General features: G+C 44.5%; 2 protein-coding genes across 4 annotated transcripts in view; one reads left to right on the plus strand and one right to left on the minus strand.

Annotated features, from left to right (window-relative positions):
• LOC135913679 (uncharacterized) overlaps nt 1-19954 on the plus strand; it is a 40468-nt gene extending 20514 nt beyond the window's left edge. The window contains exons 8-14 of one of the 3 annotated variants that reach the window (XM_070541127.1): nt 3448-3649; nt 7828-7901; nt 12019-12111; nt 16967-17030; nt 17230-17250; nt 17905-17975; nt 19699-19796. In XM_070541127.1, coding sequence (XP_070397228.1) covers nt 3448-3649; nt 7828-7901; nt 12019-12111; nt 16967-17030; nt 17230-17250; nt 17905-17951 — 501 coding nt within the window. In that variant the 3' untranslated portion in view covers nt 17952-17975; nt 19699-19796. Of the gene's footprint in view, nt 1-3447; nt 3650-7827; nt 7902-12018; nt 12112-16966; nt 17031-17229; nt 17251-17904; nt 17976-19698 lie in introns of all 3 variants that reach the window. The other 2 variants (XM_070541128.1, XM_065446270.2) reach the window with 2 other exon arrangements.
• Nucleotides 15954-25796, minus strand: part of LOC135913666 (serine/threonine-protein kinase par-1-like) — a 110812-nt gene continuing 100969 nt past the window's right edge. Inside the window, exon 7 of the mRNA XM_070541126.1 lies at nt 15954-16225. Coding sequence (XP_070397227.1) covers nt 16188-16225 — 38 coding nt within the window. The 3' untranslated portion in view covers nt 15954-16187. The remainder of the gene's footprint in view (nt 16226-25796) is intronic.

The raw sequence follows: 25796 nt of genomic DNA on the forward strand, positions 1-25796 counted from the left end.
AAAATTGATTCTAAATATGTTTTATAAGTACTGCCCCATGTCTCTAGGCAGTAACATAAACGACTATGGACAAACGCGAAGTACAATATGCGTAAAATCGGTGCGCGAAAGCATTCCCTCGCCCTTAATAAAATATGACAGCCATAAGCTAATTTAGAACAAACATATTTAATTTGTTGCTTCCAATGCATGTCTGATTCAAAGACTACACCCAAGTACTTGGTGGGAGGGACATTAAGCAAATACGTACCGTTTAAGGTTAAAAATAAATTATTACAGCTAATATTCTTTCTTCTTGAGTGAAAGAAAGTATACTTTGTTTTCTCGGTGTTAAGTGTGAGCTGTCACAAAAGTGTTAAGAGTTTGCCGTCCGAGTTTCATGCGTTTGCTGCATTGGTACATTTCTGTTTGCAAGTGGTAGATACGGCAAGATAAAAGCTGCTTAGTGTGGTGGCGTGACTTTGTCCCAGCACCCCAAACGGGAGGCTGCAGCATGGCACTATACAATTGAACCTTGATAAAAACAAAATCTCGGGCAACATTAAAATACCTTCACTATATCTGACATTAATTAAAACCATATGTTTGTTACATGCTGATACTGCCGAGAAAAATTTTTAATTCACTTTGCATATTCGGGTTATATCGAAGTTCGACTGTACGATTGCCGACCGATAATTTGGACTCGACGGGTATCATCAAACATCCGAATGATCGGGAGTCCAAATGCTCGATTTGCCAGAAAATAAGGGACTTTATTCCTCAGGTAACCAAAAGTGGTGCGCCATATTCTCATATTCTCACATTTTCGGATAATTTTAATTTCGCAAGACTAGCGCAAGTCACATCAGCATCTATGAGTAACGGCATCCTTTGCACAGTGCCAAGCACGCTATCTTATCACGGTATGGAAACTCTGCCGCCTCTTGAGGCATCTGGCGCTAGTCATGAGGATAGTATCTTCGAAAGTGAACGTCTGAGAATACGACAAGTTTGACAACGTGTTGCTACACACACACACACACACGCTTGCCTTTGGCCTAGACAGTCTGTGGTTGCAATACTCGCGCGATGCCATTTGTGCTATTGCTTTTCACGCTTTTCACACTTCGTCAGTGGCTAGAGCAGCGCTCCATCCACGTTATCAATGGGATCGGCCGGCCATGAACGGTGATTGATAAGAGCAGAATGGAACTTGCACGACAAATCGCGCAAATCGCACATGCACCCATTATGACTTAGTAATTTCGCTTGTCCTGTGGTTTGGGCACAGTCAGTGACTACTGGATTGACTAGACTGGAGTGGAAGTAGGGAGGCCTGTAACGTTAAAGAAAGGCCTGTAACGTTAAAGAAAGGAAACGTGCGCAAAACAGATGACGAATATTGTTGCCGGACCAGGTAATTTGCAAAGGCTGCAAACTTTTTTAAGAGTGAAGTGTGTCCAAATTATTGGTTGGTGACTGTAAGGACTTCGAAAAGTGTGACATTGAAAAGCAGAACATACACGGACAGCAAGCTACAGAAGTTTACAGTACATTGGTTTGATGGCAAATGTGTGTTTCTGCTTTGTTAAGACACTGTGCTTCTAATTTAGTGGTTTGTCAGTCAGGTTGCCCATGCTACTTCACATGGAAACATTGAGAAAATGGTAATTCTTCTTCAAGGAAACTTTAAGGAAACATGTTCTATTGCATTTATTAGAATTTTTTTACGCTTACTTGTGTGTTTGTTGCTTGTTTCACTTTAACCAGTATGGCACTGTTGATTAACATGAAGATTACTTTTTGCCCCTGTTTGTTTGATGTAGTGCCTTGCCTTTGAATAGGTTTCTACAGTCAAACCCACTTATGATAATACTCCAGTGCCAATGAAATGCCAGTGCTACAGTCGAATCTCGATCATTCTCGAAGGGGCCTGAAAATTTGTTCAAATTATAAGAAGTTCAAAATTAAAGGAAGCGAATTGAATGGAGGACTTACCTGCAGTGGTGTATGTGCGCTGAGCTAACACATGAGTGGGAAGTTCCAGAAGGTTTATTCACACATATTTACAAATTACAGCCAACGTCTGGTTTTTCAGACACAATAAGGGCTGAGAAAACGCCCGGAAAATCAGGCAGTGCGAAAAGTTATTGCCTGCCTTTTACTGCCCCCAAGGACCCAACTTGCCAAAGGCTTGTCCGAAATAGCTCTACAGGCCTGTCCGTACACCTCCCAGGCGTATTGATGCTCGTACTGTGATAGGAGACGGCATGTGAACGCATGTGTAAATAAAGGAAACATACCATGTCCCGTGACAATTGCCCTTTCTAACTTTTGGTATGCTTTGCCGCGTAACATTTCTGTATCGGGGCGAAGCTGACATTCGAGAACCGGCATTATGCAACGCGCCATACTTTCCGTGCTCCGAAACTACTGGCGAGGATTACAAAGGCGGAGTCAGCGCCATTGCTAACAAATTGTTTCAATGAAAAAACGGCACCGTACAGCAAGAAGCTTGGTAAGGAATGTTGAAGTAGCTAGGCCTAGCGTTGCTGCTTCAGTGTGGCTGCAGCTGCGAGCGGATCTGCTAGTTGGAGGCGCTGCTGCGTGATTTGGTGTGCTGCATACAGCATTGTTGGAGTGCAGCATGTTCGAATTAACCATCGCAAATGCTTGTGCGTTCGAATTGCCGGACATTTTCATCCATTGGAATACACATAACTTTGATGGGACCACAGCATTAGTTTGAATAAACTGAAAGTTCAAATTGTGTGTTTGAATTAACGAGATTTGACTCTATAATAAAGTAGTGTTATAGCCGGCTTGTGCAAAAAAGAAAAGCACGATCAAGCTCACTTATAACTTCCACACCCGTGAGCATTTGTGTTCTATGGTAAAATAAACCATTCACTACAATGCTTCAATAAATATAGGTACTGGGTGTCTGCAGAGACGCGAGTAGCTGGAAAAGAAACAAGAAAAGTCTTGAGTTTGCCACACTTGCCTGTGTGCACTCCGCCAGGCCGCGCTAGTACACCTGCCTTCCTTCCACCCCTGCCACTTGTGTTTCGGAAGTGTGGAAGGCATGGCACGGTGAGGTGCAAGCTTGCCACGTGCAGGTGGGTGTGGCTTGCATTTTTCTTTTACTTTTCCAGGATTTTCCAGACACCCAGCAGCCAGACATGATCGTTAAAAGCAATAACACCATGGGAACATTGCCTTAAGCAGCTTATCTTACCATTGACCATAGGCATAAGTTCACATAGCTCATTGTTACATCCGATAGGTTGCTTTCACTACAGGTGGGGTCTACTGTATACAGCATTTTGTTGAATCTATGGCCCCCTCTTATGCAATAACCAGGAAAGATGGCCTTTGAGGGTACTCTGAAATGCCAGTAATATTTTTATGTGTGTTTGTCTACATCGTCGTGCAAAATGAAAATGTGCTCAATTCCCACACTAGGTGATTTCGAACTCTGAAGTCTGGGACTTGCGGACTTTCCGGCTCCTGCACACGGTGCCGGCTCTAGACCAGTGCCAGGTGACCTTCAACGGTGCCGGCGATGTGTTGTATGGCGCTGTGCTCACTGAGGACGATGACGACTCGGCACGACTTTTCAGCTCTTCATTCAGAACCTTCCATGCGTCGGACTACTCCTCCATAGGTGAGCCTCTTGAGTTTGTTTAGTGGTCGCAATGTTTTTCTACGCCTGGGCAAGAGCAGGTTCAGGCACGTGTGCCACTATATAAAAGCTACAGAAGCAGTAATGAATCCCATGGTAACCAGAATATAGGTCGTTTTCCACTAATCCTTTTCAAAAAAAGAAAACTTTACATTTGTCCTATATTGTGGTGTCAGGCAAAATTTCAATTGTCGTTTGGCCACTATGGTACAAGGAAATAAAGCATAGACAGTGTCATTGTTTTTGGTGTTGCCATTGCGAACACGCGAACTTCGCAATTTCTGTGCAAACATGCTTGGAATGTAAAATTAGGTCTTGGCTAAGTAGCGCATCATAGGTGATTGAATATTGTATAGGTCACCACTAGTTGCTCTGAGTATTTTACGAGGTTAGCTTATTAGATTAATCGCTAGTCTGGCATAATTCCCAATTATGCAAAATCTTAAATATAAGTTTCGAAGTATAAGCATGATTACAGTAGAGTTTTGGTAATTTGACACCAGTTAACTCGATCTTTCGCTTAGTTCGGTGTCGGCCTAACGTCCTGGCTGGTGCCCATGTATTTCCGTGGGACGAGACTTTCTTTATTTCGATCCTAAAATTTGCCTTCGCCAAATAATTTTAACTTCACCAATGCCTGACCCCTACACTGACTCCAACAGCGACCCCTTAAGAGGAAGCTTTAGCTCGGGCCCAACTCTGACGCGGCCTATTCAAATACATGTAAAATGCAAAAACGTTTTTCTGAGATAACCCCTGGACCAATTTTAATGAAATTTGTTGCATTTGAAAGATAACGTTGAATTCTAGTGACTGTTAGAAGCGGAATTTCGATTTAATGCCTGAGTTTTGTTAATACGATTTTCAAATATTCGACCGTTTGAAAAAAATAGAAGGACGACGTTTGCAAATTCATAGCTCTGCATCAAGAATATATATCGTCGTTTTGTAAATGGCATCCATTAGATCATTCAAAGCGGACAAATTCTATATGTCATATTACCTCTTACGTGAATTTGTTACGTTGGTTACAAGAGTTCTGCAAAAGCTGTATTTCCATATTACTAAATTCTTTTGTATTCATGTGTAACATGACAATTTTGTCCACTTTAGATGTGCCATTAGATGCAATTCACAGAATTGTATTATCCTTTTTCTTTGTTGAGGTACATTCTTGTAAACTTGATAGTTTCATTTTATGGAAACTTTGGAATTTTGCCAATTTTTTAATAAAGCATTGGCCACCTAACTCAAAAATTCGAAACCAGCAGTCGCTAGAGTTTGTTTTTATTTTAAATGCAACAAACCTCGTTAAATTTGGTGCAGTGGTTGCCGAAAAAAACGAAATCTCCTTTTACATGTATTTAGATAGGAGCATTCGAGCTAAAGCTTCCTCTTAAGTGACATCTGTCTCGGCAGAGTTTAATGGACAGTGAATGTGTTGAACAAAAGTCATATCTCATCGAAAAAGCCTATTTTCGATCCACACTGAGAAGTTTTCCAAGCAATTACAGTAGCTCAGTGTCTAATTACAGTATTTACCCGGTTCTAACAGACTTTATTTTTATTTTTTTAAGAGCCCCTCACCAGGCCCCATAACAAATTTTTTTAAATGCTGCCAATTGCTATGTGCCCTCTCGAAAGTGCCCTACCGCAAAAAAAATTTCGAATCTGCTCATTAATAGCCAAGATAGAAATATTCCAGTGCCGCGAACCAGTGAGTTCAGGAGGTGAGCTTCACAGCAAAGCAAGACACACACTAGTGCTTCGTCTAGCCTCCGCAAGCGAAATTGCTTCCCTGCGTGCTCCCATGCTGGACCTCGAGGATCACGTGACACATACGTCACGGGCTCCGCCTTCTTTTTTTTTCTTTCTTTTTCTCCTCGCTTTTTTTTTTTTGCGGCACTACACACTTCCACTGACGGCGTCGCGCGCAAGCCATTGCGATTGTCTCGTGTCACGCAGTGCACGATTTTGCACACTGTGCACGAGGACACCTGACTAGCAGTGTAAGTCTGTGCTACACGAACACTGAGGCAGACACAAGCGGATCACAGAGCATGATCCCGCGCTGAAACACGGTACAAAATTATATAGTTTCAATGCCTGCACGCACAACTGCACGACCGTGGGAACAAAAAGATGAAACGCTAGTACATCTCTCTTGCTGCGGTGCGAAGTAAAACAAAAGCGTGCAGACATTCGGTTTGTGTATTTTATACTTTCTGTAAGCGTTATTTCATCTATTCAATCAACATATTACATGAATAACAGATATTGCCTTGAGTACTTCTCGAACTCGTGTCACCACGAGCAACGTCACAGTGCAAAATTGTGTGTACGTAGGCGCACTAGCACGAGTATGTCATCCTCCAGCTTGGAGAGCGGTGGCCGTGAGGAGAAGGGAAAATGGCGTTCAGTTGGAAATTTCAGGTCTCTCTGCAGCACATAGCGATGTAATGTTTTGTTATCATGCAATTTATGCTCTGCGCTCGTCAGCTCAAAGGACCAGACCTGGTGAGGGTCTCTAAGAAATTTGAATCAATTGCCTGCACATTGCAATCAGATACGAAACCAAAACCTCCTTCGCAGTGTTCTTATACTTTATCGCATAACACAAAATTATTGCGGCGAAGCTTACTAAAAATTTGCATGTAGCGAAGCCGACCTTAGAAAACCGATCACCATTAAGCAACAACTCTTCTTGCTAAAATATCGGGTGCACATTGGATTTCTACTTCGCTTAGGGGGCTTTAATGTCATTCTTGCATTAGACCCCTAGAAAGTGGACGTGCGTATGATTTTAAGGCCCATTGGAATCGGGCAAATACTGCCAAATGAATTAGCAGTGTGTTTCGGTGTTGTTTTTTCTGCATCTTGTTTAATTCGACCTGCCGGATAATTCGATAAATGTCATTGGTCCCATTAGGTTCTAATTCATAGAAGTCGGCTGTACCATAAACACTGGAGCATTTGCAAAAGAACCCAATGAATACCCCTGGAAAAGAGAAAGAATAGTTATGCATATTGCTCATACAAATAGCTATATCCAACAAAGCTTTAATATTTGCATAAACAGTCCAGTACGAATTATTTGAAGGCCATTGTTAAAGTGCACTGTGGCGGGATGCATTGGGCATGATGCCGTGATGCAATGTGCACTCAGCCTTTCTGCGAGACAGTATTCAAGTGAACCTCTGGTTACCTATCTTACAATGCTGGTAATACATGGGAAAATACGGCAGTACATTATTTTGAAACAAGGTGCAAAGTAAACATTTCAGTGGCGTATGCACGTGACAGGATGACTAAGGATGACATTATACCCTCTGATATTACCATACTTGCACGATTCTAATGCGTCGTTGAATGAAATGCATACCCAGTTCCCGTGGATTTAAACTAAGAAAATAAGAATGCACTTGAATGTAACATAAGTCCAGTTTATAACAGAAAAATATAGCTTGCCCTCCATGTTTAGTGGCCAGGAAAAGCTAGACATGCAGAATTTAACTTCACAGAAGGGAATCTTTTTTTCTTTTTTTTTAACTGAGCATTCATTAGGATGTGGCGTGTTGTTGTCGCAACTTGCACTTCATTCGCCACAGATACCAACCATACCAGGGTGGTATTCTGAAGTGATCACTTTTAGTGATACTATACAATCACTTTCACATGACTTTACATGACTCTGCGTCTGACTTTTTCAAGTATGTGACCAAGAAAGTTCCTGGTGCTGCACGAAGATGGTGAGGTTGGTGCATCGCCAGAAATGACGGCAGCAGCACATGCCGATGCAACTGGTGCCGAGTCACGGGAAATCTAGTAAAAGTTATAGTTTCTCCAAAAGGATTTACCAAGAATACTGCTCCAATCATAGTCGAAAACAGAATCACCCCACAGCGCCTTTTGTGGAAACTTGTTATGTCACCATCGTGTAATGGCTATTATGCTGCTTCTGGTGGCTCTGACGGTGGGCTGTTGCCATCGCCGCCAGTGGAGTCTTGGTTTTGTATATTATTGTAGTGCACAGGCAGTTTTCTTGGAAAAGAGGTGCACCTTAGGTTCGTGTTACATAACACAGTACTTGTAGGAACCTCTTTGCCCCTTTTGACCTTTTTCACCAAGAGATTTCATTGCAATGTCTTTTTGTTTTCCAGCAACAATCGACATCAAGCGCAACATCTACGATCTCAAGCCTGATGAGTCAGATTATTTCCTAGCTGTTGTGGAGGTAAGCAATGCGAATGTCTTAAAAGATGTAAAACAGCCGTGCTAAGTTAGAGTACAGGCTGTTTAAAGGGGCACTGAACAGAAAAACAATTTGGACATTAAGTTACATGTTTCTACAATGCTAGAAGGAATCTGCACTTTGTGTAATGGCAGGTTTGGCAAGCCAGAAAAGATGCAAAAATATGAAAAACTCTGCGTGCCGTTTCGGAAGTACCTGCACTGGCTCGGCATGATGTTAGGGATTTTGATAACGTCTGCTTGAGCTTTATTAATTTTTCATCGAGGAAAACAGGCCACATTGTAAACTCTTAGTGGGTAACAACAGCCCGAATAACAAACAAACAAAAATAAAGAATCTTAGAAACTTGTGATGTCAGGCTGATATACCCATGCTGGGGTCTTAGTACAAAACTTAAAGTAAACCTTAACGAGATAATTACGAAGAAAAAGCTTGAGCACTGCTTTCAAGATTGTAATATTTAAAAATTAATGAGCGATTATGCACTGTAAAAGTTCAGGTGTCAATTGGAGATGTTTGATGTACGTTTTTTTAATGTCTGTGTAGCATTTGTGACTTGCGTTTCAGTTGTTGTCACTGTTACATTAAGAAGTTCTAGGCGGGATGGATGAGTAGCATCAATTTTTCTGAGGATATAGGAACTTTAGAACATACACAGTGAAGTTCATCACGCTAGCTCTGGCTTGAACATGTGACCAGGAAGAGTTTCGGGATGCTAAACACATAGCTTGGGCACGCTGTGTTAACCAGCTCAGTAATGTTGTGTACTAAAATAGAGAGTAATTGCTGTATTTGCATGTAAATAATGCGACCACGAATAGTGTGTAGGGACTTTCGGTCTCTCACAAAAAGAAAAAAACTGCTTACTATAAAAATTACTATACAAACAGGAATTATGACTACAGTAGAACCCCGCTTGCGTTCCTCACTGCTGCGTTTCCCGGCTGCTACATCGTTTTCATCTGGTCCCGGCATAGCTTCCATAGGATCCAATGTATAAGGAACCCCGCTGTTACGTAGTAGCTTTGAAAACGTTCCCGCATGATACATCGCAACTTAGCACACCGAACCCGCCTGTGCTTAAGGGCCGTTTATAGTTCGACGTAACGCCCCCGCGCGCACGCACACTACGTCACGTCGGCGAAAACGACCCCTCTATAGTTGGGCGCACCGGCGGCTTCCGACGCGCCCCGACGGGCCCGGCGCCGATGTGGCTCCTGAGCCATTCGCGCGTCGGAGTCGGCGGAACTCTCGCACTACAATGCATTGCGCGCGAAGAAAAAGGCGCCAATGCAACTCCGCAGACGGATTTGTGGACGACGCGCGACTTAGCGAACGTTCTGCGCATGCTCCGAAGATAGCAGCTGAAGCCGCGCGCGTTGAAGTATAGAGGGGATGGCATCTCGGCTGGCGCAGCGCAACCGACGTAGCGTGACTGACCACGAATGACGCTCGCCCGCGCGCCAATAACGTCGGACTATAAACGTGCCTTAAAGTAGGCAACGCGCTCCAACCGCCATTTTGGCTTTTGACGAGTTTTGGCCGGGCTTGGCTATAGAACTGGCTGCGAGAAGCCGCACGTCAGTTCGAGAGGCCGCCACTAAGTGGCCATTCATAAAAAATGCTCTCACTATCATCATTACGGTCACCGCATGGTTTTTGGACGGGCCTACTCACGGAGGAAGGAAACTCGGGAGAGGCCTTGACGTCACTCTGTGTGAAGCTAAAGTGAAGCCGGAAGTTGGCGTTGCTCATGGCGTTGCCCTGCTATCGGGCCAGCTCTCCTCTCTTGTTTACATTTCTCGCGAAACCATGCCGCGCGACGCGCAACCGGGCTTCTCGGACACGCGCGCTCTGCATCAATACTAAACAATCTTTAGCACGTTAGCATGATTACGCCAAAGAGGGCAAAATTTCCCGCGGATATTCCTTCGTCTGTTGCCATTGCCGTGGCGTGGTGACGACGAGGAGCACGAGCCGCATGACGCCGGGGAGTTGCCAAATACTAGCTTTGGAGAAGCCGTCGCGGCTCTGGACCTCCTCCGCAGGTACGTCGCACCTAAAAGCGACGCTGACAGCAATGCGGCCTTCCAGGCTATTGAGAAATGTGTGGCAATTTCTAGCGAGTGAAAGAAATGGCAAGCCACCATGTAGACTTTTTTAAGTCCTAAGTGCGCTCTGTGGAAATAAATAGTCTATAGTTGAAGCTGCACTTTTTTCATTCGTTTTCGGAGCTTTCCTCACTGTTGCATTTTCCCGGCTGTTACGTTTTTTTTCCCCGGTCCGGTGAAAAACGTATGAACGGGGTTCCGCTGTATAAGAACTGGGAGCGATGCAGAAAAGCGGGTGCCCGCAAGGCTTTATTCATCGTTACTTCGAACTGCTGTCACAAAATAAGGTGAAAGGGTGAGTGTTGACGTATTTAACCCTTTCGGCGAGAACAGCATCGTCGTTCATAACATCCACCAAAGTTATTAGACAAAGATCACTACGTAAATGCCCCCAACACAATTGAACATGGCAAAGCCTTAGTTGCATTGCACAGTGATCCACTGTGGGACTTAGAAGACAAATCACACGATGCACCGCACAGCAGCACCCATCGTATCTTTCACACAAATTAGTGGGTAAACAGTGATGAAAGTTCACTGTGCTCTCGCGTCACAGAAGGACAGTTTGTGTGGGAAGACCGTTCATAATGTAACCCATTGAGGGTCAATGACGTAAATATGCAGCGCCGCGAACAAGTCCAAAAATGGTCGATACCGTATATTTACGGCGCTGTCTGTACGTCTGTAAGCATGCCAGTTTTCTAACTTATGCTATTCTGTCATGTGCTGCCGCTATGTGGGAATACAGGGAATTTTTTCGCGTGCCTCCCTCTCTCGGTTTTCGTTGCATAGTTTCTTTTAGAGCTTGTTTGCTTCTGCGTGTCTATACACTACCACTCGCATGTTGGCGTATGTGCGATTGGGCAATGGTTCGGGTTTTGTTCCGGGCGTGGTTTCGGCTTCTTGGGCTCGCAAAACTGACAGCTATCTCGTTACTAATCACTCAAAGGACGACCGCCTCTTTCTCGCTCGTTTAGTGCTCACAGGGGTGCGCATAGGAAGGATGCCCCGGTGCATGGGTTTCCGTTGCTTTCTTTTTTTTTTGACACTCGCGAAAGCTAATTGCCTCGATACGATGAAGATTAGCGGAAGTTTTTCACGCATTGTGCTTTTTCGACGGGCACAGAACCACACAGTTTTCTTGAGTGCGTGCACCTACGCAGTTCGATTACGCTGTGGCTGTATTTATTAGTGTAAGAGCAGGAACATTTGAGCCCTGCGAAATATTCTCGTGTGCGCATTTTCAAGGCCTTGAACTATGTCTATAAAAATGCATCAAATTTTTCATTCTTATAAGTTTATTTCCTCTTTTTATTGTTGTTATTCGTGAATGAAGAGTATATACCAACGCAAAATATTTTTTCTCACTTTATGGTCATCCTAGAAAAACGACATTAGATATTTTACGAAATAAGTCCCTAAGAAGAATTGGAATCTGCAATAAAAGAAATCGACCCTGGGCGGTTGCATATGGCGAAAGAGATCGACCCTCAAAGGGTTAACGATTAGACGCTTATGAAAAAAACATTTTTCCTTGTGTAATGTGAGTGATGCCTGACTTATGCACCTCTCACCGCATTTATTGATTATGTTGACCTTTGAAATGGCGTTTCGTCTCTCTTCTTTGTCCGCGTTTGAAGTGCACGCTGTACATAGCAATAATAATGTTTCAGGGATAGCTCTATTCTGAGCTCCCACCTCCTGAGCAGCGCACACAATATTCCATCTAGCCCAACACATGTGTCCTCAGTTAAAGACAGTGCAAGAAACACTTCGCCACAGTGTAACTACGTCGCCCATTTATTTCCAGGCTGAGCAGCAAAGTTTCGAGGAAATTCAAGCTTGGCAGTGTTCGCGTGCCCCGAAGTTTCATAGTCATCTGCACATTTTGTGACTGTATAGAGCATTCGAGTCTCTCTGCACCGTGCCATTTGCTACCGTTACGACGATTGGGCCAAATGATATTGTCGCCGTAATTTTTGTCTCAGAACCAGGGCACCAGGGATGCCACGATGAGCAGCTCGGAGAGCATCTGTCGTCTCTACGAGGTCGGTCGGCAACGAGAGGAGGACGACGACGAGGTGAGTGGTCTGGCTTTGTGCTCTCTCGGCAGTGGTGGCTCTGGCAAAGGCCGGGAACTTTAGGGGGAAATCTTTTAGGAAATCAGTAGCCATTACAAGTCATTAGTAGGCATTATTAGTCATTACTAGTCATTATTAACCTCTACCAATCTCTATTATAATGTTAACTTTCACTAACTGCCACTATCAATCATTTTTCATTATTTAATCTGTCTTCGTATGGCGTGCTGATGCTTCGGCAGACACTCCTGCAGTCAGGTCTGTTGACACACACTTCACCATGGGCCTAGAAAGGCCTTCACCTTAAAATTATTGAGCATTGCTGGTTGGGTTTCTAAAGTCAGCTTCGCCGCAATACGTCCTCGTTATGCGGCAAAACATACAAATATTGCGAAAACTTGTTTTGGCTTCGGTTTCTTGTCAATGTGCACCAAGCAGGCAATTTCTGGACGAAGTTTTGTTTTAAGAAAAGGCATCTGTTGAATTCGTGTAAATACCATCATCAAACATTGCGAGCTACGGTTATTGCTTGAAAATCTCCCCAGGGCGGTCCAACAATGGGCATTTTCAATGAGAGAGGGCATGCGTTCAATGCATACTCTGTCCCCTAAGCTCTGTCGAGACTTACGCTTACACTAAACGGTCGCTGTTGGGGTCAGCATAGGAGTCAAGCGCGTGCATGCCGACTGGTCAAGTTCGAATTATCCGGCGAAGGCCCGTTTTATTATAAAAATAACAAAAGTTTGGGCCCATAGAAATGCATGGGTGCCTGCTGGCACCTTTGGCCGGGATCAAATGAATCCAAAAATTGAATCAAACTGAGTCAAAATAATGGAAGTCCTCTGTAGTTGGATTCATTTAAACTGCCCATCGGTCTGGATTCGCATACCGTATTTACTTGCATAATGATCGCACCCCTGAATTTTGTCATCAAAATTTGATTTTTTTTTAATTTCCCGTGGAATGATTGCACCCTGAACTTGCCGCAGTGATATGTTGTGTGCCAAGTTTAGCTAATAATGCTTGCGTTTACCATCTGTCGAATGCTCTACAAGACAAACCTAGCGGTCTGCATGCACCAAACATTCTTAAGCAGATGCCCCATTTCGTTCCTTTCATCACTTTCTGCGCTTCCATGACAAAAAAAGCTACAACCATACTTGCCTTTATTATGTGCAGGCTTTATAATGGTTGTGGTCAACAACAACAGCATTTGCATCCCGCAAATGCGGATTGAAAAAACTTTTTTTTTCTTTTTGAGGGAAATTTAACCCGCGTAGTGATCGCACCCCCGAATTTGCGTTCTTTTTTTGTTGTTTTTAACAAAAAAGTGTGATCATTATGCGAGTAAATACGGTATTAACTGAATGTTTGAGTGAGTTGGTTGGGGTGATCCATTATTTTGGCATTGCGCACGACGCTAGAGAAGGGATTTGGATCAGATACACACGAGCTCTTGTGCATGTCCAATGAAAGCTTATTATCGGCACGAACGGATACATGTAAGCACGTGCAGGTAGATGCCCATAAATCGTGTAGTAGGAGATTTTATAGCAAGTGTCAGTAGTAAATACGCAATGAGGACAGTTAGGGCTATAGAATGGTAAATAAAAATAAAAATACTGCAGTGTTTGCAATTACATTGAGTGAACACGAATGCATGGCATTCCATTTTTAAAATATCTTTTGCTTCCTGAACTAATAAGTTTTGAGGTACAAGAGTGAAAAAGGACCTTAAGAATCGTTGCAGGTGCGCAAAGCTGTGATGCATGCCGATGCTGTACGAATAAGTGAGTGTAACTAGCTATGCTGGAAAGGCTGCGACATAGGGAACTGCATAGCCTTGTGACCTTAAATTTAAATGAAAATGATCCGTACTTTGCATTTATGTGTGGGATGTGTAGTTGGATGGATATCCTTTGTCTAGCCTTGTCTGCAATGCCTGAATAACTGATCTCGTATTAACCCTGTGGGTCATCACATATTCACTGAGTAGTCATACCTGTTTCCATTCAGCTCCTAATCACTACCATTTCATAGTTTTCAAATTACAGAAACGATTGCTTGGAATGCAAAAAAAAAGAAAAGAATTGTGAGGTTTGGTTGCCAGACGTCACCTAGATTTAGTGACCTGCTTGCTCTTAGATCGGTCAGGGTTAATTTATGCATTGTAAATTACTTAAAAGTGTATTTCTATATTAATAATTCAGCAGTGTGTTGCACTCCTGTAACACGTTAAGGCGAATGCCTGCTGCACACTTGGTAATGCACTGTCCCGCACCGTCGCATTGCTGCTTTCCCAGTATTGGTTCTTGGGTTCGTTTTCGATGCTTAGGTTCGTGCTTACCTTTGCACGCCCTCATAGAGGGGTCAATCCAGACTCGCGCCAGCGACGTTTCTCTTCGACTTTGTTGCATCCTTTCAGCAGCAGATGGAAATGTATGCTGTTCTGTGTGCTGTACAGGTGATTGCAATGATTTCACGCACTGTTCGCTTCAGTTTGCGGAGTGCTTGTACCCTCAGCCTTGTGAGGGTATGAGCCATTGCATTGTTTGCTTGCTTACAGGGGCGTGAGCCATTGTTTACCGGTTTATGAGCCATTGAGAAGGTCATGTGGTCTTTTTTTGTACGACTCGACTATATGCCGTGTTTCTGTGCCTTGTGTGCGCGATTCCAGTGAATGTATGCACTGTACGCTTCACTTTTCTGAGTGATTGTAGCCTCTGCATTACGAGAGGGATGAGCCATTGCGTTTTTCGCTTGCTTAGGGGGTGTATGAGATATTGCTGATGATGACAGTTTTGGTACCATTGGACCAGACTACGCATTTTGGGGGGTATGAGCCATTGCAATTGGCCATTTAAGACTTTCGCCTTATTAATGTAACACTATTGTGAAGGTTAGGTACTTACCTGCTGCAAGATGGATTTGCGGGTTAGTTGGTCGATGTTCATGTTGAAATCTGTTCAGGACTGACAATGGAGACAAGAGCACACAACGCATAAATGCGATTCATGAACTTACCTGCTCTCAAGAAATGCTGTGGGAGCGGTAGCATTGCGAGGCTGCCACATACATAGCACAATTTAACCGCAGTGAGCAACAAAAAAATGGCATTGTGCTTTTTCAGTGAACCCATGTAAAATTGTAGAAAAACTAACAGTAATATTGATGGTGACTTAGTACTCTGATCTAGATTTTTGTTTTCAGCAAACTTGATATGAAAGTCTATGGCTGAAGGCACTTGTGGGGCCTCTTTTCATACAGCTCTTGCCCAGGTATCGCATTTGTCTAGAGAAAAGTGTGCAGGTCTCGAAGTCACTCAGCGCTTGAATAACAATGACAACAGCAGTGTTGTGGGACTTTTAGCTTCGCTAAACGTGCATTTGGCTAAAATATCTCATAATTGATTCTTGGGACTGGTGGAAGAAAACAGCAAATCATAACCAGCGCAGAAACCATATGTACTCAGTGATTGGGTTCTACGCCTAAAAGCTGCACAACAGGGTATGGCAGCCGCCGTAGAGGAGGACTCTGGAACAGTTTTGACACCCTTGGAATTTTATAAGGAATGCTGCAAACACACAGTTGAGGGTAAAGCTGGGATGTGCCAGAACTTTATCTTCCTCACAGCGCTGTTGATAAATGTGGAATGGATAAACTGCAGCAAGGCACAACACGATCGTGCTGTCTGGTCTTATCCCAGCTTTGTGTTCACCTTTATTGTACCGTAACCCGTCCGAAGAAGCTACTTGGTCAAAGCCTTGTTCTGGCTTACCCGTGCGTGTGCCTCGGGAGTTCTGCTGGGCAGCTTTGCTACACGAAGTCGGAAAGGAATCGAAACACAACTGATTGCTTTTCACCGCACTTTCGAGAAACGCAAAAAATAATTTATTCGTCACGAAAGCGCTTCTTCCTCACACGATCGCCACTGTCTTTCGGCTGTCCTTTACCAGCGCTCACTTCCCGCTGCGGCCGCGCTCTTCGGATTCACGGGCACTGCTGCCGCCGCTGCCGCCTCTGCTGCCACGACCACCGCTTGCGCAGCTTCCCCATCTTCGCCGCGTGTCTTGTGTTTAGGAAAACCTGATGTTCATCACAATTTCGTTACTCCCTGCGTGTGGAGAGAGAAAAAAGAGAGAGATTCATTGCCTCATCTTTTTGTTGGCCCTTTGTCATGTGCACAGGCATTCATTCAAACACGCCTGTGCCGGAGGTGCACAGCGTGCTGTTTCTACAGCTGCTAGTTACTGCGTGGGTCACCAGCTACATGCTGTTAGTGGTCAGTGTTTCTTTCTTTTTTTTTCTTCGGCTCAGCAGGGTCATGGCAGAAGCAGTGCTGTCAGCAGCGGCAGCAGCAAATTTACTTTTAGCTTGCAGCTAAAATAAGGCTTGCGTATGGAACGAGTTCTAAGTGGTCTTGGACCAGTGGCTATTATGAGATTGCAGGAAGTTGTCGAATAAAAGTGCTCGATGTCTTATAGGCTGGCTCGTTGTTGCAAGTTCCAGCATTGGTGCAACAGCTTGTGGAAATGCGCAAGTTTCCAGAAGCCTATAATTAGTTAATAAAATTACTGGATCTTTATGTGTATGTCGACATTACAAGGAAAAGGCAGCAAAAATTATAAGTCTTGCATCTTGGACCATTTAAATGTTCAGACATCTCAGGTCTTTTCTGGTTAAAGGAAGTTTCCCTTTTGAAAGGAACAATGGTGTCCTAAAGTTCACATAAGTATACCATGGGACCCTCCATTTATCTCGTGTTTATTGCCCATGTTATATATTGTGCAGTCGTTTATTGCTGGACATCATATAATGCACCGCGGTGAGCTGGTGTTGTTGACTACTTTTCCAGGATGCAGATGACGACGAGTCTGACAATATGGGTGAAGAGGACACCGATGAGGACGATGACGACGGTGAGTTCATGCCAAAATCTGGCAGCATGTTGCAGCAGCATCTGGCGGCTTACGGAAAAGAAAAAAACATTTGCCACACACACCCAAACATCCCTTTCAAGTTCTTAAGCAATCAGAAGTGCCGCCTTAGATGTTGCAAACAAATGTGCAACCAGGATTTATTTTCTGTTTTGTTTCTTTTTTCATTGTAAATGAAAAGACTCCGGTGAAGATGAAGACGGTAAGTCAGTGCTGGCCAAGCCAGTTGCTACGAATCTCATTTGATGGCTTCTGCAGATGAGCGAGTTGAGTGAATTGATATCGGAAAAAAAAAGAGCACATTTAGACACGGAGTGCCAGCCAGGGTTTTGTAGAAGTATTCGGGATGCAAGTCCTAGAACCCCTGGACATTTTCATAGCCAAATAAAACCCGGATGCAAGTGTTAGTGTGCAAATGAACGTACAGGCATGGCCACTGCTATTGGGAAAGCGGGGGTGACAGCGTCCCGTGGCGTGCCATTCCCCGCACATCGTGAAGGCTTGGCAGGCAGCTCACTATGGCAGACAATTCCCCTGGCTTTTTCGCTAGTCGCTTTGATTGCGCCTGCGCCACAAGTCTTCGTGAGGCGTCGGGTGTGGGGTTCTGCGCGGAGCCATACCACAGCTCCCTTGTTCCCGCTGGCAGTGGCTGTGCCTGAACGTTTGCTTGCAGAGTTCACGCCATCAGCATCGAGCTTTCAATGCTGGGCATTTTGCTTAATAGCCATGATTTGTCCAGTCACGCATGGATATCGCTAGTGTTTGTTTCTTAAGCGTTATGTGAGGGAGCGCGTTAATACTGGATGGCTGGAGTAGCATCGTTTTTCTTCTTGCATGCCGGCGGAAACCTCGAAAGAAGACAGCTTACTGATTCAGTTGGTCGCTGAGGTGACTTTATATTGAGTCAAGACACGGCATGCATTGAAGGTGCGACTTCGTTTCTTTCCTCATCATCTTGGACGACTCGCTCAGCAGCAGGCACCATCTTCATGTCGGCTCACATTAGCAGTTTCAGTTTCAGAGGAATTAAAAGAACTTGGAGGATCTCAGTATTTTTTGCACTCGTTCATTTCACCTGTGCTCAAAAGTTCTACCATTGTGAAGTCGTATAGCCCACAAAAGAAGCACTCTTGCGCAAATGTGCAGCAGGCCTTGCGCCACCGTAGCATTTAGGCAAGAAGTCGACCCATACCGTATAGGTGTGCAGCTATATGAGCTCTACATTAATCTGTTATCTGTTAACCTGCCATACATGCAGTATGGAAAGACTTCAATAGCTTTGCTTGAACATGGCCTTTGACTAGACTATACAGTGCTGTAACGATATTAGAATGGTGTGGAAACTCTATGAGAAATGTGCGGACAATGCATGCGATAGCCAAACGAAGTCGCAGCTAGGCTTTCATGTGGTTGTCATGTCTGCTTGTTAATTGTTTTATCTAAATGACACAGATTTTCTCCGAGATATTGCTATACTGAAGTCGCCGATTATTTTACATGCAAGATAAAATTTCATGTAATGGCCCAACGAATTCATATAGGAATGATTGGTGTAATGGATATTCTTTTGAAGAGGTTACGCACGCAACCTTTTGAAAGCCGGAAGCTTCTGACATGAATGTATGGCACAGATTGTAGAGTAGCTATCGTGCCCGTCACAATGAGCACAGCTTAGCAAACATTGCTATGCTCAAAGAGTGTGTGAATCTCGCTCGCTGGGCTGAAGCAAGCTTGTGCGAGCGTTAGATTGGAAAAATTGCAGGGACAGTCAAATGCCTTTATAACGAAATCCTTGGGCACTGCGAAATCATTAGTCTTGCGGTTTGTTGTAAAGCACACAGCGTGTCCATAGCAGGCTGGGCAAGTTTAGCAAAAAGAAAATATTATTCATAATTGATTCAGAGTACGCTTAATTAAACTAGTCGGTAGGTTTCTTCCGTGCACTTAGTTCAGAGGAATGTGCAACTACTGTGGACCTTATCGCATCGAAGTTTACAGCACGCTTTGCGGCAAAGCCTAGGAGCGATGCAAGGTACAGCTGCACAACGTCGAATGTCGCTATTGCCTACCTTGTCGAGATTCCTGGTTCATCTGTAAGCTCTTCATCACTGCTGCCTTCGTGGACCTTCTTCACCTCTCTTTCTGTCTTTAATGGCCCAACCATGACGTCCTTCATTATTTCAAAACAGGCCGTTACATCATCAACTGCGATGTATTCATTGGCCAAAACACCTGCTTCTGCGTTAAAACAGGTCGCATACAAGTTGAGCAATGCCTGGAGCTATGCAGCAGTACTTGCAACACTCACCATCACGTGCGTTCGCTGTTCACATGTGAACTCTAAGGCGATGCTTTTGTTGTAAATCGACAAATTGGATGTCGGGACACCTCAGTTCCTTCGTTGTACAGGCAGATTTGTTGTAATAGTCTTAGTTGTAGTGATCTTCACAGTACGTATGAAAGATAGGAATTCGGCCCGGACATAACTGAAGAACCCTTCACGATATAGGTCATTTTGTTGTAGAGGCGTTTGACTGTGTTTCCCCTTCTGCCTTTTTTTTACCTGTTCTTCTGTTGTGTTGCCTGCATCTGTTCTGCTTTATTTGTTTCTTCCTTTTCCTGTTGAGCAAAAAGTTTTCCCCAACTGCAGCTGGCGAGGTGACGAAGCAGCGAAGGTGTGCGCCGTGGCTTGCCGTGGATGGGTGGAGCGGTGGCGTCGTGGTGAATAAATGAATTATGACCCGCACATTGCCGTTGTGTCGGGTGTCGAATGGACTGACGGAAAACTGCGTGCGTGTGTTCCTTGTGCACGAACGAAACTGAGTTCACGGCGTGCCTGTCACTTGTCTCGGAACACCATGCAAATATCTGTCCTTGAAAGTGATTAAACCATCTTTTTTACTCAATCCTTGCAGATGCCTCCTTTCTTTGTTAGATGAATTGTGTTTTTGACAGAATGGCACGTGACTTCATGGCCCCCTGGGTGGGTCATAAATAAATCGGAAGAGCGATAGTCAAAGCTTGCGACAGGCGAGGACATGAGAGGTGGGGTTCCAGAATTGGGCACGCTAGCCCACACACAGTGTGTAGGCTTTCATGTTTCCGAAGTAAAAGTGAAAGTGAAAGGCTCTGTCCTCGGTCCTCTTCTTTTCCTTATCTATATTAACGATTTACCATCCTGCGTTTCCTCATCAGTTCATTTGTTTGCAGATGATTGCGTAATTTTCCGAGAAATAACAAGTTCTAATGACACCGCTCTTCTTCAAGCTGGCATTAACGCAGTCTTTGAGTGGTGTAATACATGGCTTATGGAACTAAACATTAAAAAATGCAAATTCATGCGAGTGTCTAGAAACATTACTAGTTTACCTACTTATAACCTAAATAATTCACTACTCGACAGCGTATCTTCATATAAGTACCTCGGAGTTCACATCAGTAGCAATCTAACCTGGGATACTCACATCTCTCACGTTGTCTGCAACGCTAATCGCATGCTCGGATATCTTCGTCGTAACTTTGCAAAATCGCCTTCGTCTCTCAAACTAATGCTATATAAAACACTCATTCGCCCTAAGTTAGAATATGCCGCTTCGGTTTGGGATCCGCATTATAATACTTTGGTACATACGCTTGAAATGGTGCAAAATAATTCCATCCGTTTTATACTCTCTAATTACAGTCGTAGCGCGAGCATCACGGTAATGAAAGCTAACCTTAATCTACCTACGCTTGCTTCTCGACGTGCGATGCTTCGCTTAAGCCTCTTTCACAAACTGTATCATCATCCCTACCTGCGTAATTTACTAATACTTCCTCCCCATTACGTTTCGCACCGTTTGGATCATGCTCATAAAGTTGGCATTCCATTGTGTAAAACAGAATCATTCCTACATTCCTACATACCACGCACATCAAATGATTGGAATTGCCTTCCCAAATTGGTAGTAACAATTTCAGATCATGAAAAATTTGTGACTTCATTAACCAATGCCCTGTAACATGCTGTTTTTGTTTGCCTCTCTATAGCTATTATTGTATAATTAGAAAAACTGGACTGCTTCTTTGTATATTATGTTATTTTTTGTAACATGTATTTTGCCTCTTCATAACTACTATCGCATAATTAGAAACATTGTGCTGCCTCTTGTAGTTAAATAATGTTTTTCTGTGTTTTGTACCACTCCCCTCTGTAATGTCTGTTGACCCTGAGGGTATCATAAATAAATAAATAAATAAATATCTCGTAACATAAAGGTGCCATACTGCCTTGCGTATGTTTCATCGTGGTAAGTTTTGTTTTGATATAAGTTTATCAGTTGGGGCCCATGGTTACACATAATAAAAGTGGTCGATTGGCTCGCTTTCCCGTACGTCATTTTACCTCGCATAGATTGATTATGCCGTGCCATGGCAACTTGCACTACATAGAACTGGTTAGAGAGCTTTAGAATTGTGGAGACAGTAGCGTACAGATGTGTACCAGAATTTGTAAAGCAAGAACTGTGGTGGCGATGTCTTGCAGAGGTGTGTTGCAACAAGGCACACGGCACAACTTTTGCAAAAGCCCATTTATTGTAGATGTAAATATCGTTGCACTGTCGTGCCCTTCAAAAACTTGTGCAGAGCAAGAGAAATGGAAGGTGGTTAAACATTCCATTGATGGGCTAAGGCAATGTCTTCCCGAGAAAGCTGGGGTTGAGAATGGCGCTGAGTTGTTGCACACGGCACTCTATCCCGATAACCCTTGCGTGAAATGAGTGTGACTGCTTAATTTTTTTGAGGAGTTCAGTGTCAATGGAAAAAATTCACGAGCTATGACGATGCTCCCTCGTGCGAAAATTGAGCGCAGCTCTATTCACCCTTTTCGCGGAGCAGTTTGTTCTAGAGAAACGAGATGGCGCTATCGGCGGTACGCCGCACGTCGCCTCGGCGGCAGCGCGCGAATACGAAACCACCACCGCTTCCGCCTTGCTTCTGTGCGATCAGCTGTCGGAAATTCAACCGAGTTTTCGCTAACGCACTGTGCTCCAGTCATGCCGGATTGAATCATGTGGATTGAAGGCGTGTGCTGTGGTCGGCTGCAGAAGAATAGTGACTGGCATAATGAGGAATCGAATGAATCTGTGTAGCCAAGTTCGCGGACCGTTGCTGCAACTGTCCGTGCGTATTACCGGCACTTGGAGATGTACGGCTTTCTTCGGGGATACAGAAATTTGCTCGTCGTTGTATCGCTTGCCTTCAAAGCGTTTCAGTCCCCGAACGTCGGCAAAATTGCACGTGAGTAGCGCCGCTTCCTGTCGGTACGTTTTGCGCACAGTATCTACACGCATCTACCTCGACTGGTACGAAATCTTACGTCCACAAGAGTAAGCCCGTTACTAGCGATAATTCATCTTTGTTGCAAGCTGTTATAATGTACAAAACGGCTACGTTTCAAGCCTTCCGCGCAGCAAGAACAAATCTGGGAACTGTGCACACCCGCGAGCGATTTGACAAATCGCATAGTGAGCGCACCAAGAAAATTTACTGAGCTGTAAATGTGACAACCCGCTTCTTCAAAATATTTGCCAAATAAAGAACAAATAGCAAAGCAGACTAATTACGATTCAATTCATGAGCGGAAAGTTTGGATAGCTTGGAATACATATTCAGCCTCGCTTTTGAAGCAAGCACCATATGCGCTGCTCGCGAAGTTTGAACATAGCGTAGTCAGCTCCCGAGGCGCTCTTGCATGTTGTCACAAGCTGTGGCCAAAGCTCCGTGTCGTCCACCCAGTCACCGCCTACGATATCTCCCGAAACACAGGTTTGCGAAGCCGCACCGGCGTCATACACGCCCATTTAAACGCGGAAGCAGTTGTAGCAATTGGTCGCGTCACCACGTGATAAGAACATGCTAGCGCTCACGGGATTGCCGCGAAAAACGGTCAATACGCGTTTTTCATTTCGCGATATATTGTGTGGCGCGGACAATCTGCAAGTTAAATATACTGGTAGCGAAGCTTCCATGAAAGCCCATACGTTAGAAACATATGCCATCTTGTAGCCGTCGTCGCCGCATTACGCTTCTCACGCTTTCGCAATACCCTCCTACTTCGCTTTACACCTCATTGTTCCTTCCACTGCACCCTCTTTCGCTTTTATTTTAAGGATAGTAGTTTTGAACTAAAAGGACGGTTCCTTCGGAGACATGCTGTCAGTTTTGGCGCCTATGAGCTGACGGGTGTTACGTGGCAATTAGTCGCTAATTGGCAAAAACTCCATTCTCTTTGAAGCTTTTAGTTTTGGGCGGGTCTCACCAGAACGGGAAATTGACGCGAGTTTTCCGTACAAGCCATATATCAACATTCTGACCGAGAAAAGTGCTATTACCCGCGGAATTGTGGCAGGGCGAAATTCTGCTATCGGAGCGCGCGAAACCGAAACAAATTGGGAAGCTGCAGCGAGCGTCCTTCGAGGCGACGTTCTGCTTGCGTCACTCGGCATCGGGCAGCCGAGTGACGCTGCAGCCCCCCACTTTTGCTTTCGCGCTCTCTGATAATAGGTAATCGAACATACATGTGTGCATACATTTTACGTGTTTCTTTTTTCACCAGCCGCGGAAATGAAGAAGGTAATATGATAAGACTATACGTAACGTAGGTAACTTCTAAATAGAAAGCGAAGAATACGTCGGAGTGTCGCGCTTCTTTCGTTATCACTTGTCTATGTTTGGTACAATAACATTAGAAAATTACATTAAGCTTCGCCGACTGTGTTTATTGTGTTTCGCGCGCCGGGACACCGTGCGAACGAGATGGCGATTACGCGGCACCGTACACAAGTTAAAGGGACACTAAAGCGAAACAATAAATCAGTTTAGACTAATGAAGCATTGTTTGAGAACCCTGCAGGCAGTCATTTCAAAAGAATAGTTTGATTATTACATGAGAAAATGAAGGTTCAAGTATCAGTATTTGAATTTCGCGCCGAAACCCCAGCGCCAGTACGTCAGCGTGATGTCAGGGATTCCAAAGTATGTTTTCGCACTTGGGCCGCGTTGGCTGAATAAAGGTTCCCGAAACTTGCCATGTTTAATATCTGTTTCCTTTAGAACACAATGTAGTCATTCTGTACCGCCATATATAGTTAGTAGGGCCTAGAAGATGCCATCAAAATCCATGACGTCGCAGCCCCCAGGTGCGGGAACTTAAGTAGGCGTCGCCACCCGTATTTCGTTCTTGCGCTTTTTCTGGCTTACCAAACGTCTTATCGTTGTAAGAGTGGTGTTTTTGGTGTTGTAGAACTCTAATTCACTGATGCAGAAGAAATCATTTTTCACTTTAGTGTCCCTTTAAGAAAGCTGTGCGCTGATCACGGAGCCCTTGCATTGTACGGGCGATAGATCAACAAAGCCGCTACAGACATTTAGCTCGCAACAACATAAGTAACGAACTTTAATGACGAGACAAAAAGCAGCATCAGGACAACGCCAAGACAAGCGCTGTACAGTACAACCTCATCGTAGCGTTAAGACCAATTTAGGTTGGGCCGTTGCACACGGGGAACCGGAAGCCCTGTCCGAACGTGTTTATGGTTCGGCTCGACGCTGTCAGCCGTCGTTGCCCAGACTCGTCGGGCTCGGTCAGTCCGATTTCTCACTCGACCCGCTCGCGTCGGGTTCATGTAAGCGTGGCCACACTGTATATGCGTGCTTTAAAATTTGTCATCTCAATTTAAGGGCCGTACGGCTTCTGTAGCAGCTGCACCGTGCTATTTCTATTTCTGCGATAGTAATGCACCCACGTAGAGCAAGATGTGTCACGGCGAATACAATATTGCCTCAGTAGTAAAGGACTGTACTACCACGAAAATATTTCGAGTTCTTGACTGTTCATATTTGCTGTCCATACTGAAAGCTTGTCCAGGTCCCCACATAGTCATCGGTGACTTTAATGCTCACCATCCCATGTGGGGCTCTGCTTCGACGAACGCCCGCGGTAGAGACTTGGCTGACTTCATGCCTAGTCAAGGCTTGATGGTGATCAATGATGGCTCGCCAACATACCTTCGGGGCTCTAACTACAGCAGTTGTCTTGATATTGCGTTTGTTTCAAAAAGCCTGCTGTCTGCTACACGATGGTGTACTGATCTCGACACCCATGGAAGTGACCATCTACCAACATATGTTCAGCTGAAATGGTTACGTCCCCCAGCTCCTCACACTGTGCGTTCTATCGATTGGCCAACATTTCGAGAATCTGTGACCAATGCATGTCAAGCCATCCAAGCACCATCCAATATTGAAGATGTCATCGCGGCAACTTTACGTGACACAACAAAACACCTCAGCGCACCCTCACCGAGATCATCTATTGATGACCAGTACGAGCGACTTCGCGCGATACGGCGTCGAGCAGAACGGAAATACAGAAGGACCAAATCACCATTAGACGTCACTGCATCACGCCGGGCTCAGCGTCATGTCCTGCGACACCTTGACAAGCTTGACAAACAACGCTGGAGATCATTCTGCGGCTCTCTGGATCCGAGAAAACCTCTCTCTAGAATTTGGAAAATTGTACGAAGCCTTCTCTCGCCTCCACAACAGCTTCATCCGTTCGGCGCTGTGGCCATACGGCAAGGCCGGCGTGAAGTTGAGGTCGCCGATGACTTCTGCAAATTACTCGTGAGCTCCTCGAACGATATACCAACCCATTCACGACTGACTTTCCCGTCATCTAGTGATCACCGTCTGGACGCGCCT

The sequence above is a fragment of the Dermacentor albipictus genome, chromosome 6 (assembly GCF_038994185.2).
Source record: "Dermacentor albipictus isolate Rhodes 1998 colony chromosome 6, USDA_Dalb.pri_finalv2, whole genome shotgun sequence".
In the NCBI taxonomy this organism is placed as follows: Eukaryota; Metazoa; Arthropoda; class Arachnida; order Ixodida; family Ixodidae; genus Dermacentor; species Dermacentor albipictus.